General features: G+C 41.6%; 1 protein-coding gene across 2 annotated transcripts in view; it reads left to right on the top strand.

Moving 5' to 3' along the window:
• Positions 1–18,186, top strand: part of PRUNE2 (prune homolog 2 with BCH domain) — a 75,775-nt gene that overhangs the window by 43,977 nt on the left and 13,612 nt on the right. For both annotated transcript variants that reach the window (XM_006122482.5, XM_089779241.1), the window contains 4 exons: positions 2,092–2,268; positions 9,292–9,394; positions 15,393–15,524; positions 15,878–15,964. In XM_006122482.5, coding sequence (XP_006122544.3) covers positions 2,092–2,268; positions 9,292–9,394; positions 15,393–15,524; positions 15,878–15,964 — 499 coding nt within the window. The remainder of the gene's footprint in view (positions 1–2,091; positions 2,269–9,291; positions 9,395–15,392; positions 15,525–15,877; positions 15,965–18,186) is intronic.

Below are 18,186 nucleotides of genomic sequence, written 5' to 3'. Positions count from 1 at the left end.
TCTGTCTCTGAGTATCTAAATGTAAACTGGATACTAGACCCGGATTTTGTATCTTGAAGAACTGTCCTTTTTCTGGATCATGAGATTAAACAAGTAATTCAAACACAGAAATGGGGATTGTTACTATAAAGCTAGTAAATATTAATAATACTGCTTTTTTCTCCATGGCAGTAAGTACCAAAAGGTTCAGCATTTTGTTAATTCAAAATATAACAGATATAATCTGGTTCATTTATGAAATAATTTCCAAGTAGTAATAAAAGAATGACTGGTCTTTTACTCTGAGAAGGTCTAAGGCTTTGTCTGTCCTGTAGAATTTGAAAAGAATACTTTGGGCCTCTTACCCTGCTTGTAAAACACCTTGAAATGAGTGAAGCTAGTTTCATTTATATCAGTGGAGGAGCTGGCCCCTTTAGTCTGTCATCAGTTAGGGGTTCCTGATGGCTTATGTTTCATCTTACTACATAGTCGATACACAAAGTTTTTCAAGTGATTTGTATGTGGGCTAACAACTGGTTTTCAGCAGGGCTCAGTAGTGGTTCAGATGGGATTGTTTCAGCCTGTACTGGTTTAGAACCAGTACAGACAGTACTAAGCCAGTGTAGACTTAAGTGTTTCAGTTAATGTCCCCCTTATTGTCCTACAGTAACTTCTCGTCTTTCAAGCCCACATGCCTAGAAGCCACTGGTTCTGGGAAGTTGTGCCAAGAAGTGCAGGATAAAAACCCAGGGGACACTGAAGCTAAAACTATTTGGACAATGCTAACATGGACACAGGACAAAACTATAGTGGTTCAGTATATGGCCCTGCACATGTATGGCTAATGTGGACTAGACACTATATTAAGCAAGTTCAGTTAATTCTGCATTAAACAGAACAGATGTATCAGCATAAAGACAAATTATTAATATATTTGATGACTCAAACTAAATACAGTTTAGGCATTTTTTGTTAGGGTTTAAAATTCATGTTCCATTTTTTGCCAGATCTCCACGATAGCTATTTTTAATCTTTTCACCTAAGACTGAGCAGGCTATTAATGTGTCTTCAACTGAAAAAATGTCTCTGCTTCTCTGCCATATCTGCCTTCAGGACTGTTTCCTGTCTTTCTGACCAAGAGATGTTTGCTCAGACTGCCTGCTTATTCATGGGTGTGTTAATGCTAAAATGCTTCAGGCAGAATAACACAAAATAGATGGAAAATAGGAACAGATTCACTTAAAAATCCTATATTGCAGTCAGTAGTTAGGGAAAGAAATTAAGTAATTCCAACTACAAATTAAGTGACTACCATATGTTAATATTTATGTAGCCAGTCACTAAACCTTGCATTAAACATTCAGCTTTTCCGAAAGGATATATGTGTGTTTTATAATTATTTGTCATACAGGAGTATCATAAACCAACTCTGGTCCTTTGTTACTCTGTTAATGTATCTTCTTCTGATTTAAAACTAAATTCTGTAGCATCTTTTGCCAGTATGGAATTCCCCAAATGCATCAGAAATGCAGTGGCAGCATTGCATAAGCAGAGGGACTAGGAAACAAGAAGGGCTGTGCTGAGAGACTCCATAGTCCCCTGTGAGCTTTGGATCTGACTACGGCCCCCTAAGCTACCAATCATTATGTACCACTGCATGACAACCCTCTTCAGCAGTAACAACGAAAGCTGACATTGACCAAAATAGAACACTGAATAAAAGGGAAAGAAAGTTGAGAACAATGTAGGCCTATTGTTAATTCCACTCATTCTGCTTCCTGACAACTTTACATTTTTGGTACAGTTATTGCACCAGCAGCCCCTTTATCACTGAAGAGCTGCATTTTATTACCTGAAAAATATAAAGGCAGTTCTGCAGGGTGATTGTTTATTATTATCATGTTCAAAATAGGAAAAGGGAGACAGGTCTGACCAAGTGGCTGTTACAGAGTCAGATTCTGTTTTCATGTATTACACTGTAAATCCAGAGTAACTTTATTGGCTTTAAGGGTATGGTGAGTTCTACTAATTTACACCAGTGTAGCCTAGAACAAATTAGGATCACTCTGGTTACGCAGCTACTATAGTAATATCTGTTGTTTTATTTTTCAGAAAGTCAAGCAGCCCTTGGGGATGTTTTCCAAGAGGAATCTGAATCCATCCCTGAGTACACTGCTGAAGAAGAGCGAGAAGACAATAGGTTATGGAGAACGGTAGTGATTGGAGATCAGGAGCAGAGGATTGATATGAAAGTCATTGAGCCTTACAAAAAAGTTATTTCTCATGGAGGTACAGAACTCCTAATAGCATTTTAGAGTGAGGTGAAAACCATGCTTCATCCAGCAGTAGGAAAACTGAATTCCTTCCTTCCAGTCACTGATGTAAACAACCCATTGGTTCAGATCCTCACATTAGAGTAAATATCATAGCTAGGGGGCCAGATTCATGCCTGTACTGCTGTTGCCGAAGACCCGGGTGCAAAACCTCATTTGCTGAAAGTTCACCTGGAAGGAGATTACGATGGCTAAAAGCAGCTGCAAATTCATGTCCAGCAGACCACTTAGGGTATGTCTACACTAGCCCCCTAGTTCGAACTAGGGAGGCTAATGTAGGCATTCGAAGTTGCAAATGAAGCCCGGGCTTCATTTGCAATTTCGAATGCCTACATTAGCCTCCCTAGTTCGAACTAGGGGGCTAGTGTAGACATACCCTTACACAGATCCAACAATAAGTGGTATTGTCAGAAAATGCTAGTGAGTTCTGTGGTCAGGTTAACCATAGGGTGCCCTGACTCAGCACATCTTCTGAACTGCTTTTGCCACCTGGGAACTTAGGGTATGTCTAGACTACATGGCTCCGTCGACGGAGCCATGTAGATTTGTTTTTTTGGCAAAGGCAAATGAAGCCGCGATTTAAATGATCGCGGCTTCATTTACATTTACATGGCTGTCGCGCTGAGCCGACAAACAGCTGATCAGCTGTTTGTCAGCTCAGCGCGCTAGTCTGGACGCTCCCCTGCCGACATCAAAGCCCTTTGTCGGCAGCCCCGGTAAACCTCATCCCACGAGGAATAACGGGGCTGCCAACAAAGGGCTTTGATGTCGGCGTGGGAGCGTCCAGACTAGCGCGCTGAGCTGACAAACAGCTGATCAGCTGTTTGTCGGCTCAGCGCGGCAGCCATGTAAATGTAAATGAAGCCGCGATCATTTAAATTGTGGCTTCATTTGCCTTTGCCTATAACCCTAATCTACATGGCTCCATCGATGGAGCCATGTAGTCTAGACACAGCCTTAGAGTCCCCAGTGGAACTCAAAGCTACTCCCTGTGGCAAAAAACCCTTAGGAGAATAATTGTATAGAAACAGCACCTCCTAGGCAAAGGAACTAAGGCTATGTCTATACTGCACCTCTCCTGTGCAAAAGCCTATGCAAATGAAGTGCAGATTAGCATATTGTCATGATTCATTTGCATAATTAATTAGAGGACGTTTTTGCGCAAGAGGCTTTTGCGCAAAAAGGAGCTGAATTATTTCTGGGCGAGGCAATGAGCCTGATGCTGTTCTGACTTACACTGGGACAAATCAGAAGTAACTCCATTGAAGTTTATTGACTTCTGGAAGTGTAAAGCTGGCATAAAGGGAGATCTGCCTATGTCTGGCCTAATGTTTGATCCAACATGGAAGTGGTAGAAATGAGATGACAGGTACTTTGAATACCCAAGTATCTCGAACAGCAGCAAACAAACTAATATAAATGTCTTTTTAGCAGCAAGATAGTTATAGCATAAAGTTCCCTTTCAGTAAAGAGTGAATGCTTTTGTTTTTCTGTAGCCAGCTGTAGTGAAAAATCTACTGTGTAGGTGAAAGCAATAATAGTTTTGCTGAATGAAGTATACCATTGCATGGTTCATTAAACTACTTTTATTCTGTGCATGACTGCAACTGTTTTCCAGAGCCAAGGTGTAGTCCCAAGTAGGATGTGTGGTAAAGGAAAAGATGCCTGTAATGTTTGCAGTGCTTCCCTGGGGCTTCAGCACCATATGTGCCCTTGATGAACCTGGAACACCGCTAAAGTTATTTTTCATTCATGAGCATTAGCAGCCAGCTGTTCACCAGCAACCTGAGCCAATCTTTTATTTTGTGCTCCTTGCATTCTAACCTGCCAGCGGGGGGTTGACAGAATTGTTCAGTTCCTGGGCAAGGTGGAGTGGGTGCTGTCTCCATGCTCCCAGAAGGGGCAGGGCCTCAGGTAGAAGGAGCAGAACTGGGAGGCAGCCAGTCCTCTGCAGTTCCTGGAGTGCATTGCGTTGCCTGCCCCCAGCCAACTATGAGAGCTGCCCAGTAGCAATGGCAGTGGCCAGGAGCCTCAGGACTTTTTGATTTGCTGGGCCATGAGGTAACTTCTCTTGCATTAGTGGGCCTGTTACTTGGTAAATATTAGACAATCCATCAACTTTAACTAGGAAAGTGACCTCATTACATGACCTAATTTAAGCTGTGTACTTGAAGTATTGGAGAGGCAAGGTGGGTGAGGTAAAATATCTTTTATTGGGTTAACTTCTGTTGGTGAGACACAAACTATTGAGTTACACAGATTCTATTCAAGGTCTGGTCTGGTTTTCTTCAATCCTGCTGTTCTGTAACAACCTAAAAATGTCACCAGTCTTCTGACTGTAGCTTAAGCCTACCCCAAATTATTTACCCCATTGGACTTGTTACTGTCGATACTTAAAATAAGAAAATTTAAAATAATTGAAAATGCCTTTCCATTGATATATCAGATTCATGATGTAAATGAAATTGAAGCTGTCATTTCCACTACGTTTCCAGGGCCAGATCCTCAGCTACTATGAGGCAGGGATAGCTCCTTTGAAGTTAAGAGAATTATAGATTTTTATCGGTTTCTCATAGACTTCAAGGTCAGAAGGGACCCGTCGTGATCACCATGTACACTTGTACACTGCAGGCCACAGAACCTCATCCAGTTGAGGTTTGGTCTGCAAATATAATCATCTACAATGTGTAATAAAGTTCATAGAGACTCACCCAATGTACAAAAGGTTTAATCATAGGTCAATACAATCATTTTAACATTACAAAAGCAGTTTTCAATCATAACAAGACAATTTAAACTTATGAACTTCATGAAACCCCAGAATTATTTCAGAAATATCCATGGGTAATATAATTAAGGAAGGAAAAACAGGAATAATTGCAATTTTGCTAGTGGTATTTATAGGTGTGTATATATATATATATATATACAAATAAATTGCTCTAGATGCATATACTTCAAAAACATTCACCTATCTTTCCAGATAATTGACCTTGTATGCATTTACAATGTTTTTTATTAAAATGAAAATCAGCCAGTGAAGTGACTGATTTGAAATGGGAGCTGGAACAGGCCCTTGTTCTCACAATTCTACTGTTGCAATTCTTGTTAACCTAGTTTTTGAGCAGGAATTACCTTTTGTCTTAATCTCTGCCTTGTCCTGTGATGTCTTTGTAAATGTGGACAGTTTTTCAATGGTGACTAGACCACTCAGTTTAGCTTTGTGTATAAACTAATTAGAATTTAAAATAAGTTCTCCAGGAGTGAGCGCCAAGTGGTCTAATCCTTTCCCCACCATGTAGATGCCTTGAGTCTTAATTCTTCATTACACCAGGTTTACATCAATGCAACTCCACTGAGCAAATGTTACAAAAATGATAGCTTAACTTTAATGAAAAAGGATGGTTGGTGTGCAGGTCTGTAACAAGTGTGAACTGTCTCATTTGCCGCATGCTTTCAACTTTATTATTCATTCTGTTCTTGCATGAAAGATCCAGTTAAATTAGAAGACACTAATGGAATCTGGCAAGCTGCCAAAAGCAGAAATGAGTGTCTGTCACGATAGCAATTTATGGTAATATTGTTTCCAAGAGAAGGCGCCCTGCTTTACCTCTAGTTCTTATTTTGGAATCGGTGACCATTTTCTTCAGGGTAATAAGCTGTTAAACTGACCCTTTGTTTTGCTTCTTCATTCTTCCCAGAGTGTTGTGTGCTAAGATATAGCACCTTGTCTTTGACATGGCTGATGCTATTGGTTTTATCAACATTATGATAAATATCTAAAAGGGTGTCACAAGGAGGAGAAAATTTGTTCCTCTTGGTTTCTGAGGACAGGACAAGGAGTAATGGGCTTAAAGTGCAGCAGGGGAGGTTTAGATTGGACATTAAGAAAAAATTCCTAACTGTCAGGGTGGTCAAATATTGGAATAAATTGCCAAGGGAGGTGGTGGAATCTCCCTCTCTGGAGATATTTAAGAACAGGTTAGATAGACATCTGTCAGGGATGGTGTAGACGGAGCTTGGTCCTGCCTTGAGGGCGGGGGGCTGGACTCGATGACCTCTTGAGGTCCCTTCCAGTCCTATTATTCTATGATTCTATGATTCTATGTGCATGACGTTCACCCACAAGAGCGAGCTGTGTAACACTTGGTGAATTTTGTCTGGCATCTTCTTATTCTTGAGACAGAGAGGCGTGACAAATGTAGTCATTCCTTATGCAAAATAACCAAAGGACATCTGAGGTGGAAACCTCAACTAAATTTTCAAGCCCATCCCCTTGAAACTGCATGATTTTCTTTCTATACTACTGCTGCTAAAATTGAACAGTGTAATTCTCATAAAGGAAATATAAGAATCCACAATACACACCCACACTATATTGACCAAGTTAGAAACATTGAATGAAATCCTGATTCCACTGAGGTCATTGGAATTACAATCTTTATTTATCAAGAGTCAGATCCCCTAATTGTGGATGTGGAAATGATGCACAGTTTATTGCATATGTCTGGGAGGGATTTGGAGAGCCTGAGCAATTAATCTGGTATCAAGACAAAGTCCACCTCCATTATGGTCCTTTGTGTCGATATGCAATTCGATCCAGAGATGTCATTATTCCCCTTTATTCGGCTTTGGTGAGGCCACATCTGGAGTACTGTGTCCAGTTCTGGGCCCCCCACTACAAAAAGGATGCGGACGCATTGGAGAGGGTCCAGCGGAGGGCAACCAAAATGATTAGGGGTCTGGAGCATATGACCTACGAGGAGAGGCTGAGGGACTTGGGTCTGTTTAGTCTGCAGAAGCGAAGAGTAAGGGGGGACTTGATAGCAGCCTTCAACTTCCTGAAGGGAGGTTCCAAAGAGGATGGAGAGAGGCTGTTCTCAGTAGTGACAGATGGCAGAACAAGGAACAATGGTCTCAAGTTGTGGTGGGAGAGGTCCAGATTGGATATTAGGAAAAACTATTTTACTAGGAGGGTAGTGAAGCATTGGAATGGGTTACCTAGGGAAGTAGTGGAGTCTCCATCCCTAGAGGTGTTTAAGTCTCGGCTTGACAAAACCCTGGCCGGGTTGATTTAGATGGGATTGGTCCTGCCTAGAGCGGAGGGCTGGACTTGACGACCTTCTGAGGTCTCTTCCAGTTCTATGATTCTATGATAAGGGGATGGTTGGATGAAATAACATGATCTTGGTAACTAATTGACCATTCATTATAGGGAACTTTCTGGGTGTCTGGCTGGTGAGTCTTACCCACATGCTCAGGGCTTAGCTGATCTCCATATTTGGGGTCAGGAAGGAATTTTCCTCCAGGGTAGATTGGCAGAGGCCCTGGAGGTTTTTCGCCTTCCTCTGTAGCATTGGGCACAGATCACAGCTGAAGGACTCTCTACATGTTGGGGCCTTCAAAGTATTTGAAGGCTTCAATATCTGAGACATAGGTGAGAGGATTATTCTGAGAGGGGTGGGCGAGATTCTGTGGCCTGCGCTGTGCAGGGGGTCAGACTAGATGATCATAATGGTCCCTTCTGACCTTAAAGTCTATGAGTCTATGAGCAAGAGCTACTAGTGGGGCTTGCCTGCTTAGATAACACAGAGAGGTGCTTGAGAAATACATTCACCAGAGTTTAGATAGACCCAGTACTTTATTGATTCACTGGCCATACTCCTGAGAGGGATGGTGGGTTCAGAATGTGAGTGGTGAGGAATGGATAGTAGCTACAGCCCTACGCCCTAGGGAGGAGGTTTCCTTTTGCACCAACCCCTGGGAAAATTCCTCAGTGATCACTCTGGCTGCTTCCCCTGAACTATGGGCAAGGAATTTGTGCTAACTTTTGGTAGAACCACCGTCTCTCATGAACATTTCTTGTCTATGAGAGTGCATGTTAGAAGAGAAAATTTCACAGATCAAACGATAAGGTGCTTAAAATGTCAACAGCACCTTATCGTCTTAGGTCTAGGGAACTGCAAGGTGAGACAATACCCGCCATTGTGTCGTGGTAATGCCTAGCTCCTGGGACAGTTGAAAGAATTAATGCTAGACTCCGTTGTGTTAGTTAGATAGGGAATCCCTGAAAATCTCCTAATTTATGGAAGCAAGGAAATCCCATCCCAACGTTCACAGAAGAGGAGAAAAATACTGCCTGTTCCTTAATATATCCCATTATGTAAAACAGCTAATACAGCTCATATTAATGGTTAGCTGAAGGCGACATTGTCTCTCTCATCAACAGAAACTGGTCCAAGCAAAGATATTATCTCATTCTTATTGTCTCTGTTGAAGGTTATGTTAGTTGTCACTCTCCCTTTTGAGATTTATTCTTTTGTCTTTTCAGATTTAAGTACCCTTGGGGAGGGGATTCAATGTTCTCTCCTAATTCCTGTTTAGAAGACAGGCTTATTCCTTCATGTCAAGGCCTCTGAGTATAAGCTGTCACAAACAAGAGAGTCAGTGCCCTTTCTCCAGTTGCTGCACAGAGAGAATTCCTCTTTTGTCCCATACCCAGCCTGTTTATCAAGTGTTCATTACTAGATTGAGGATAGAAATGTTTTTGCACGACTCCTATCCAGGGAAAAGTTCAGCCAGGGTTGTCCTGAGTAGGATCATCTTCTAATCACCTCTCCCCCACAACTAAATTTCTCTCAGCCTTCTTGTCTTCGAGCTGATATGTCAAAAGCTCTGGTGATTTCCATTTCTTTAAGTACAGCGATTAATTTTTGTCCTGAGCTATTGTTCCTTTCTGTGCATGCCAACTCATGCTCCCCTTGTGAATATACCAAATTTCCACCTCTGCTGGAGGCAAAAGTAACTGGGATTTTAAAAACTGGGCTTAAAAAATAAAGGGTTTACTTGCTTCCCATTAGATTTAAAAATTATATATATAAAAAAACACCCTATTTCAGACCTGCTGTAATTTTTTTTAAAGATAATCTTGTTAAGAGTCATTTACTGAGAGACAAATGCCTTTTTGTTTGTTCCACAGGATACTATGGTGATGGTCTAAATGCCATCATTGTGTTTGCTGCATGTTTCCTGCCAGACAGCAGTCGACCTGACTACAACTATGTCATGGAAAATCTTTTCCTGTGAGTGATGTATGAACAATGTACAGTCTTTTGAGTTAATACATATAATTACAAACTGATAGATAACCTGTCTTTAATTCAGAGGTAATTTAGAGTATTCCAGGAGGGTGACTTGCATGCTAGGGGGAAAAGCTATCTTAAATACAATGCTTGGTGTAGCGGTTATTTCAGTTGCTTAGACTAAACAAAAATTAAGGAATATTTGTCAGGAGAAAAGCCAAATGTAATTATTTTCCAAATGACAAGGATTAATAGCTTCATGCTCCTTAGCTCTAAAATTATTCAATCATTTCTCAAGGGAGTGCCAGTCCTACCTGTAGCCTTTCCTGCCTTTAACCTCAGTTCAGTTTTCACCACTGATATTATTTGTATTGCATAGAACTTAGAAGGCCCAGTTGTGAACGAAGGCCCCATTGTCCTTGGCACAGCATAGATATAGAACAAAAAGACTGTCACATAGGGGCAGCACTTCAGATAGAGGAGGGAGACCTTAATCGTGATTCCATGGGCTACTTAGACACCTGGAAACCCTATTTTATACAGATAAAAGGGGGCCACAATTAAAAATTATAGTCTAGGGAGAGGGTGCAACTCAGAAAGTTTGAAAATTGCTCAGGATGGAGGGTAGGAGTAGCTAGGGGCTGATACCAGGAAGGGTGGAACTCAAGATGAAGGGAGAGGCTGTTCTGCCCATCATGTATCCAAGGGGGTGCTGTTGTGAGACTAGTCATGTGTTCAGTCCTTTGTAAGCACGAGGGAGCGGGGGCAGATCCACAAGAAAGGGACTGGAGTGTGGGATGTGCTCTGCCCACCTGGATACATGATGGGCAGAACAAAGGGGACTCACCATCAGCCTATGGCCAGCTTTGCACAGCAAATCAGGAGGCAGTGCAGGTTCCCTGTCCCAAACAGCATGGCCACTGGTGACTATATGGTGGGGAAGCAGGAGCAGCACAGGATACAATGGAGCAAGGAAGGGCAGGATTGTCCCTCCTGTTGGAAACTTTACCCAAATGTGGTACAAAACTCAGGGAAGGTATACACCTGGCCTGAATGGCACCCCTGCAGGCACTGCCCCAAAGTGTTTAAGACTTTTCCCAACTCTAGCTGCTTCTGAGTCAGTCACTGCAAATGGCAATTACCAGTGAGGAAGGATAAATAAGTTTGACGGAGTGAACCCAACTTTGTTTTAATTTTTAACCACAAAGGTCACTCCTAAATGGTATCTTGTTCTGGCAGCAACTAGATGGAGAAGGCAACAGCTACCCTGAGCTGTCTCCAGTCTTTGCTGCTGAAATCCTAACCCTGCCTGACCCTCTAAAGCCTCACAAGCCTGTTTAAAGTTCTGGTGAGCTTGCACAATTCAGAGGCCAACCAAACCCTGGCCTTGCACAGGCGGTTGCTTAAAGAAAAGGTCGGTAAGACCATTAGAGCACAATTCCTTGCAGTTCCATCCCTTGAGACACAAATAGTGGGTTCAGGAAAAATGGTCTCTGCTCAGAATAAAATATGGCCCATACAATATAAAGCTTAATGCTGCATCATATCCGCAGCATGCGTTAGTAAGGTAACCAACACACAAGGGTGCTGCCACACCACCTGGCTTGAAGTGGTGTTTCTGTTATATATGGAATTTACCATTTGGTTCAGGGCCTTTCAGCACCCTCACTGTTCAGATTGTTCCAGCCATGCTGGTGCCTGCAACACCACCATAAACACAACAGTGAGTGAGTTAATTGATTCAGACCTCTACTAGTACTCATCTGAAAGTAGATGCTGCATCTAAATCCTACCTAGCATCACCAGTAATCAATTGATCTACAAATGGAGTAGCACCTTCAAGATGTGAAGGGGGGAATATATCACAATATCTAGTTTAATATAGTCTTAAACCTGGAAAAAACAACAGAGCATAATTATGGCTCCTATTGAACAATTATTTTATGACCTAATTGAACCCCTCAGGTTTTAAATAAAGTTGTGTGTAATCAGGATAGACTATTATAGAGGAGTCTTTAAGGGTTATGGGCTGGATTCTTCTCTCATTTACACTACGGTATACAAAGTAATTTAATTGCCTTCAAGACTTCCCCGCTCAAGTCTATCACCGGAGTCTTTTTTTTTAATCCATTGTCTTCGCTGGGGTTACTTCAGATTTGCACCAGTGGAAATGGGAACAAAATTTGGACCTGTGTCTTCAACTTGTCTTGCAACTGGCAAACACCTCTTTCTTTCACACACAATAGTCATGAAACAACAGAGGAAGTATCTAGCCACTCATTTCTTTTGTTTGAGTTGCAAAAGGGGTATATGCATTGAACTAAAGAGGTGTCAATATATTGGTTCCCCTCCGCCTCCCCACTACATTAGGCTACAAATATCTGTACATACATTCTTCCTAATTAATCTTACAAGGAATTTCAGAGAGTCCCGTACCCCACATTTTATCATCTAGTGCTTTTTGGCCTTAAGCAAAGTACTGTCCATAGATAATCCTGCAGCTGCAGTGCTATATTCCCCCGATATCAGCTCCATATCAATGATTTACAATCACTAGAAATTGTGCATTTAGTTGTTTACATATTTCACCTAGTGCAGTTATGGTGCCCTGTGAGTCAAAGTGTTCTGTCATCAATTTGTTACCTTGACTAATCCTGTCGGATTATCTAAATCTGGGCCAAGATCCAAGCCCTGGGGGAGAGCAGCTGTTGATGCACTTCCCTGGGATGTTGCTGTAGAGCCAAACTGAAATGCCTGCTATCTCAGTTGTGGCTGCTTATTCCTCAGCATGAAAGAGGCAGAAATTCAAAGTTCTACACAAGCATCAGTCCACAACCAGCCAAAATTATTGTTGCTGAACGAGAGAGCCCTGGGGCAGGAGGCCCAGCAGTTGAGAACCTTGTAAAAGACAAGGCTGGGGATAGCGGGGCTGGCAGCAGGGTTATGCCTTGGAAACCCAATGGGGCTGTGTGCTGGTCTGGCAGTGGGGACAGAGCCATGACAGCCAGTCTAGCAGTAAGACCGGGCCACAGCAGCCCAGCGTCTGGGACCGCAGCAGGTCAGCAGCCTGATCAAGGCCATGTGCCAGCCAACAGAGGGGCCAGGTCTACATGCTGCCATGCCAGCAGTGGGGCTAGAGCTACAACTATCAGCAGTGGGGCCAGGGCAGCCATGTCACCTAGCCAGCAGCAGGGCCAAAGGAGCCAGCAGTGGGTAGGGGTGGAAGGCTCAGGGGTAGGAGACAGGGGACCCTCCCTGATCCGGAAAATTCCCTCATCTGGGACCACTCAGGACCCGAGAGTGCCGGACCAGTGAGGTCCAATTGGTAGACGAAATTCTATGGCTTGTCTTATGCAGAAGGTCAGAGTAGATGGTCATAGTGATAGTCTCTAATATTAAAAAATGTATAAATCACTCTCTTTACTCTTATTTGTCAATGTTTATTATGATGTACAATTTGTATAGCACCCTCATTTTATACACATAAGATGACTTGCTCTCTTCTCTGTGGTCCCAATCCAGCAAAGACTTGCATGCATGCTTAACTTTTTGCCTACTGTGTAGTCCCACTGATTCACTGCAATAAGAGGGCCTCAGGATTGTTCACACTGTGTATGTTAAAGACATGTCTAAGTCTGCAGGCTCAAGGCTTAGGTAGGACAGCATACAAGTGCAAAAGAGAAGGGGGCAATAAAAAGGACTGTCAAATGACCTGCGTTTACGCCTGCGATTAACACAAGACAGGATTAACGTGTTAATTGCAGATGTTAATGCTGCACTGCCTCTTTCAAGTGCCACTTCGGCACTTCAAAGGGGCATCGCAAGCAGAGCCAGGGATCAGCTGGAGTGTCCAGCTGATCCCCAGCTCTGCATCGCAAAGCCCCTTTGAAGTGCCGCTCCAGCGCTTAAAAGAGGCTTTGCAGCAGCAGAGCTGGGGATCAGTCCCTAGCTGATCCCTAGCTCCGCTTGTGCTGCTGCCCTTTTGATGTGCCATTTTGACACTAATGCGCTGCCCCGTTAAAGGGGCAGCACAAGCGGAGCCGGGGATCAGCTGGGGACTCTAAACGACCCTTGCCTCCACCTTGAGCTGCCCCTTTGAAACACCGCGGCGGTGCTTCCAAAGGGCAGTGCTTCATGAAGCCCGAGGTCAGCTGGGAACTCCAGCTGGTCCCGGGCTCCATGAAGCTCTGCCCCATTGAAATGCCACCGCAGCATTTCAAAGGGGTGTTGCACGTGATTGATTGTGTGATTAATCACAATTACATTTTTTAATCGTGTGATTAAATTTTTTAATTGCTTGACAGCCCTAATAAAAAGTACTGTGAATCAGTAGTGAAGTGTGACACTACTCTGGATAGTTCCATGCATTTAATTTGATCCGTGTTTCCATATAGGTGTAAGGTGCGATTACAAGCAAATCTGTGAGGTTAGAATTGGGTTTCAGTTTCTTGTTTGAAAGAATAATATTTTAACAAAAGTATTTAAAGGAGGAGAGTGGACTGTGAAATGCTCAAACACAATAGCGATGTGACCCATTAAATACATAGGTAAAGTTGGATTTGGCATTGTGGTCTTGCAGGTGTGTAGGTTACCAAGGCGTAGATCTGTGAGGTTCCACTGCCATTTTTATACAGACACAGATGGAGGAGTCCACACATTTTGGAGCAGATATAAAACCTCATGCTTCAGAATATAAGCCAATATCTAACTATAGCAGAGGTAGATGAGACCTAATGCGTGTGCATGTGGGGGAAGAGGTGATCATCTGCTTCTGAGGAGACCAGACTAGAATTTAAATCGCCCTTTTAGTGGCTACTTCCATGGGGGTGAATCTGGCCAGCAGAGTGCAGTTCTATCATAATACTGTTGCAGGGGTGCAGATTCATATCAGCATCATGCCTGCCTCAGGGATTTTTATGTTAAAAAAAAGTACAAAGAGGTAAGAAGTACAAAGGGGTATTCTATCCCCTCCACAAAAGCAGGTAAATTCACACTGCTTGTTAGTTAGCTGGCTTAATAGTTTTGGAATTCAAAAGCTTAGTAATTTCCCTCAGTCACAGACCTACGTAACCTATACACCACAGACCTCAATGCAAAATCCGACTATACCTATGTATTTAATCATCAGATCACAGAAGATTAGGGTTGGAAGAGACCTCAGGAGGTCATCTAGTCCAACCCCCTGCTCAAAACAGGGCCAACACCATTCATCACTGTTGTTTCTGAATATCTTTAAATCCTTACTGTTCTTCCAAACAAGTATCTGTTGTCAACCTAAGCCTTGATCCCACAACGAATGTTCCTTTCTTTTTGGTCTTATTTCCTCTAGTAAACATGCCAATGACTGATGAGGAAGCTAAGTTTCTTTTACTCTGCATTAGTTAGATTTAAGCACCACCTGGAATTTAATTAGCATGGTCTCCCTTGTTGACTGTGTTGGCTTAGTGTGCTTAAATGAGGAGCGGAGGGGAGATAGGGAAGCCACCTGAAATGATGGAAGTATTCCAGACTCACGTTTGGAAAGGAAGTCTCACCCATTTTAATCTGTAACATTAGAAAAACAACGAGGAGTCCTGTAGCGCCATAGAGACTAACAAATATATATATGTAGTTTCATGAGCTTTTGTGGGCACAACCCACTTCCTCAGATGAAGAGAGAAAGTGAGTTTTGCCCATGAAAGCTCATGATACTATATACATATTTTTTGTTAGTCTCTAAGGTGCTATAGGACTACTATTCATTTTTTGAAAGGAAGTTTTCCTAAGCAAACTACTTTTTTTCTGAAACTGAAGAGGTTAGCTTTAAGGTTAAACTGCCACAAAGTAGCTTTGAGAGAGTTGTCAATGTCTGTTTTTAATTTACAGCAAATGAAATGCTATTTTATACTAAACCTGCTTGTAATTAATGAATTTATGCTTAATTATCTGGTTTCGATTAGGGATGAATTAATAAAGTAAAATTCGATTTCTCACTCATGGGCTTTTATTCTGTAATCAGATACGTAATAAGTACCTTAGAGCTGATGGTAGCTGAGGACTATATGATCGTCTACTTGAATGGAGCAACACCACGGAGAAAGATGCCAGGATTTGGCTGGATGAAAAAATGTTACCAGATGATTGATCGACGGTGAGAAATATTTTTTCCTTTTTGACCATACTTTGTATTTTAATGCCTCTTCTCATTATTGCCAGTCTTCAGATACTTACTGATTCCCTCTAGCTCCGTGTCTCCTACCCCCCCTTTCTTTTTTTTTCCCTCCCCCATCCCCTTCCCCTCTCCTATTTATTTTGGGTGTGCACACCCTAAACTCATAACTCCAGTCATCTGAAGAAGTGGGCTGTGCCCACGAAAGCTCATGATACCATCTACAAGTTTTGTTAGTCTATAAAGTGCTACCAGACCAGTTTTTGATTTCATATAGTCTTTCTATGTGACCTTCTTATTTTTAAGAAGCTGGAGCATTTTTCTTTCCAACTTAGGTTAAGGAAGAATTTGAAATCATTTATTATCGTTCACCCTTCTTGGTTTATCAGAACTATTCTAGCAGTGACACGACCTTTCATAAGGTATGTAATGCACATCAGTTTTATTTTCACTCGTGTCCCTCAAAACATACATGCCCATGAATGGTCACAAATGGCTTTAGCACAGGACTTGCTTGTATGCATACTTATTGTACAAGTCCCTGCATGCCACTTCCCAGGTTCTAAAAAAATGAAATATGTATTCAGGCATTTGCACACACTTAGATGACCTGCCTAATTGTGTGTGCAAAAAATCAATATACATGAAGTGGAGAAATTCATTGCATGCATCACAGACACACAACTGGATACCTTGTGGCTACGTCTACACTGGCATGATTTTCCGGAAATGCTTTTAACGGAAAAGTTTTCCTTTAAAAGCATTTTCAGAAAAGAGCGTCTAGATTGGCACGGACGCTTTTCCGCAAAAGCACTTTTTGCGGAAAAGCATCCGTGGCCAATCTAGACGCGCTTTTGTGCAAAAAAGCCCCGATTGCCATTTTCGCAATTGGGGCTTTTTTGCGCAGAACAAATCTCTGCTGTCTACACTGTCCCTTTTGCGCAAGGGACTTTTGCCCGAACAGGAGCAGCATAGTATTTCCGCAAAATGCACTGATTTCTTACAGTAAGAAGTCAGTGCTTTTGCAGAAATTCAAGCGGCCAGTGTAGACAGCTGGCAAGTTTTTCCGGAAAAGCAGCTGATTTTCCAGAAAAACTGGCCAGTATAGACACAGCCTGTGTGTTTAGATGGAACTTTCTTATTTTTTTAATTGACTTTAAGCGTTAAGGGTATCTTGGAGCACCCCTGCACCAAGCCTGAGTGGGTGTTTTATTGACATTTCTCAGTAAGGAAAAAGATTACTTAATTACTTATCGCTGTCAAGCTCCAGATCAGCACTTAATAAAAGCCAGAGAGCAATGACTGAGCAGCACATCCAGCCTGACAAAGAAAATGAAAGCAGGCCTTTAGCTTTAGCTTCAGTTTCCTTGTAAATACCATCAAACACCATTAGAAATGGATGTATTGTCCACCTGCCCTTCTACTCCTCTAAATTCCTCCTCTGTTTCCATTTAAAAATAAAATATGGATCAACCCATAAACCTTACATATAACGTAAATTAATCTTAAGATTAACTCCTTATGGTTACAAATAAAGGTCAAACATACTATCAATTTGCACTATGATCTTTGAGACCTTAGTTCACTTGGACAAGTCACATTTTGTAAAAAAAATCTGTACCCTTTTTGATTTTTTTTGCATCAGCATCATGTTTGCAATACTTGCTTCAGCTGATATATCAAATACCACACTGATAAAAAGCTGTTTCTATATCATCAGTTACTAACTAAAAAAAGGATATTGCTTCTATTATGATCTAGACATTAGATAATTCAATTTCATTTTCAGTGTACCTCCTTCATTGTTATTTTAATGTCTTCCAATGGGTTTATTCCAATTCCTATTTTAGTCAATAAAAAGACTGCTTATGATTACAACAGGAGCTCAGTTAAACACAGTATTATTCTTGTATTGTAGTAAAAAAAGCTAAAGTCACTTTAGAAGAAATGGACCAGGAATGCACATTTCTCCTCGTCCAAAAAATTCAGGTTAAAGAAGTTCAAATGCTAGATTTTAAAACCTGTTACCCGTAAAAATGACTGACATTCCACTACACAATCAGTTTTTAAAAGCAGTAAACAGTCATTTAGCAGAATACAGGCCCATGTAAACAAATGAAATACCCTTTCACAATTTGAGCCTAAAATGAGCATGTCCATATATGAGGACAAAAATGAAAGTTACAATATATATTTCCTGATAGGGAGTCACTTTGAAAATGTAAGTGCAACAAAACCAAATATTTATTTAGTTACTATGTATGCCCCCAAGAATCTCAATACTGAAATTAAAGATATAATATAATAGGTAATCGCTCTGTGAGCACTCATAACAAAAGGAAAGGCTCTGCCCCTTTCTTCCACAGAGATGTGCTATTGGAGGGTAGGGAGCTCATTCCTTTTGTATTTTAATGCATGTCTCTCAAAATGTAAAACTAATTGCATGGTATAATCCATCTTAATCTCTAAAGCACTCCCCAGCAGTGGGTGAAATTTGTTCCTGTTCAAAGGGACAGCAGTAATAAACGGACTGCCACTTTAGTCCCTGAATCAGGAATCTTGTACATCTTGTCAGTCCCCATTCAGTGCATTAATAGTCAGAAGAATATTATGACTAAATTGAAGACAGGACTTTTAGACTTTT

Source organism: Pelodiscus sinensis, chromosome 6, assembly GCF_052426305.1.
Source record: "Pelodiscus sinensis isolate ZL-2025 chromosome 6, ASM5242630v1, whole genome shotgun sequence".
Taxonomy (NCBI): Eukaryota; Metazoa; Chordata; order Testudines; family Trionychidae; genus Pelodiscus; species Pelodiscus sinensis.
Note: the sequence above shows the minus strand (reverse complement) of the source record. Positions and strands in the feature narration are given on the sequence as shown.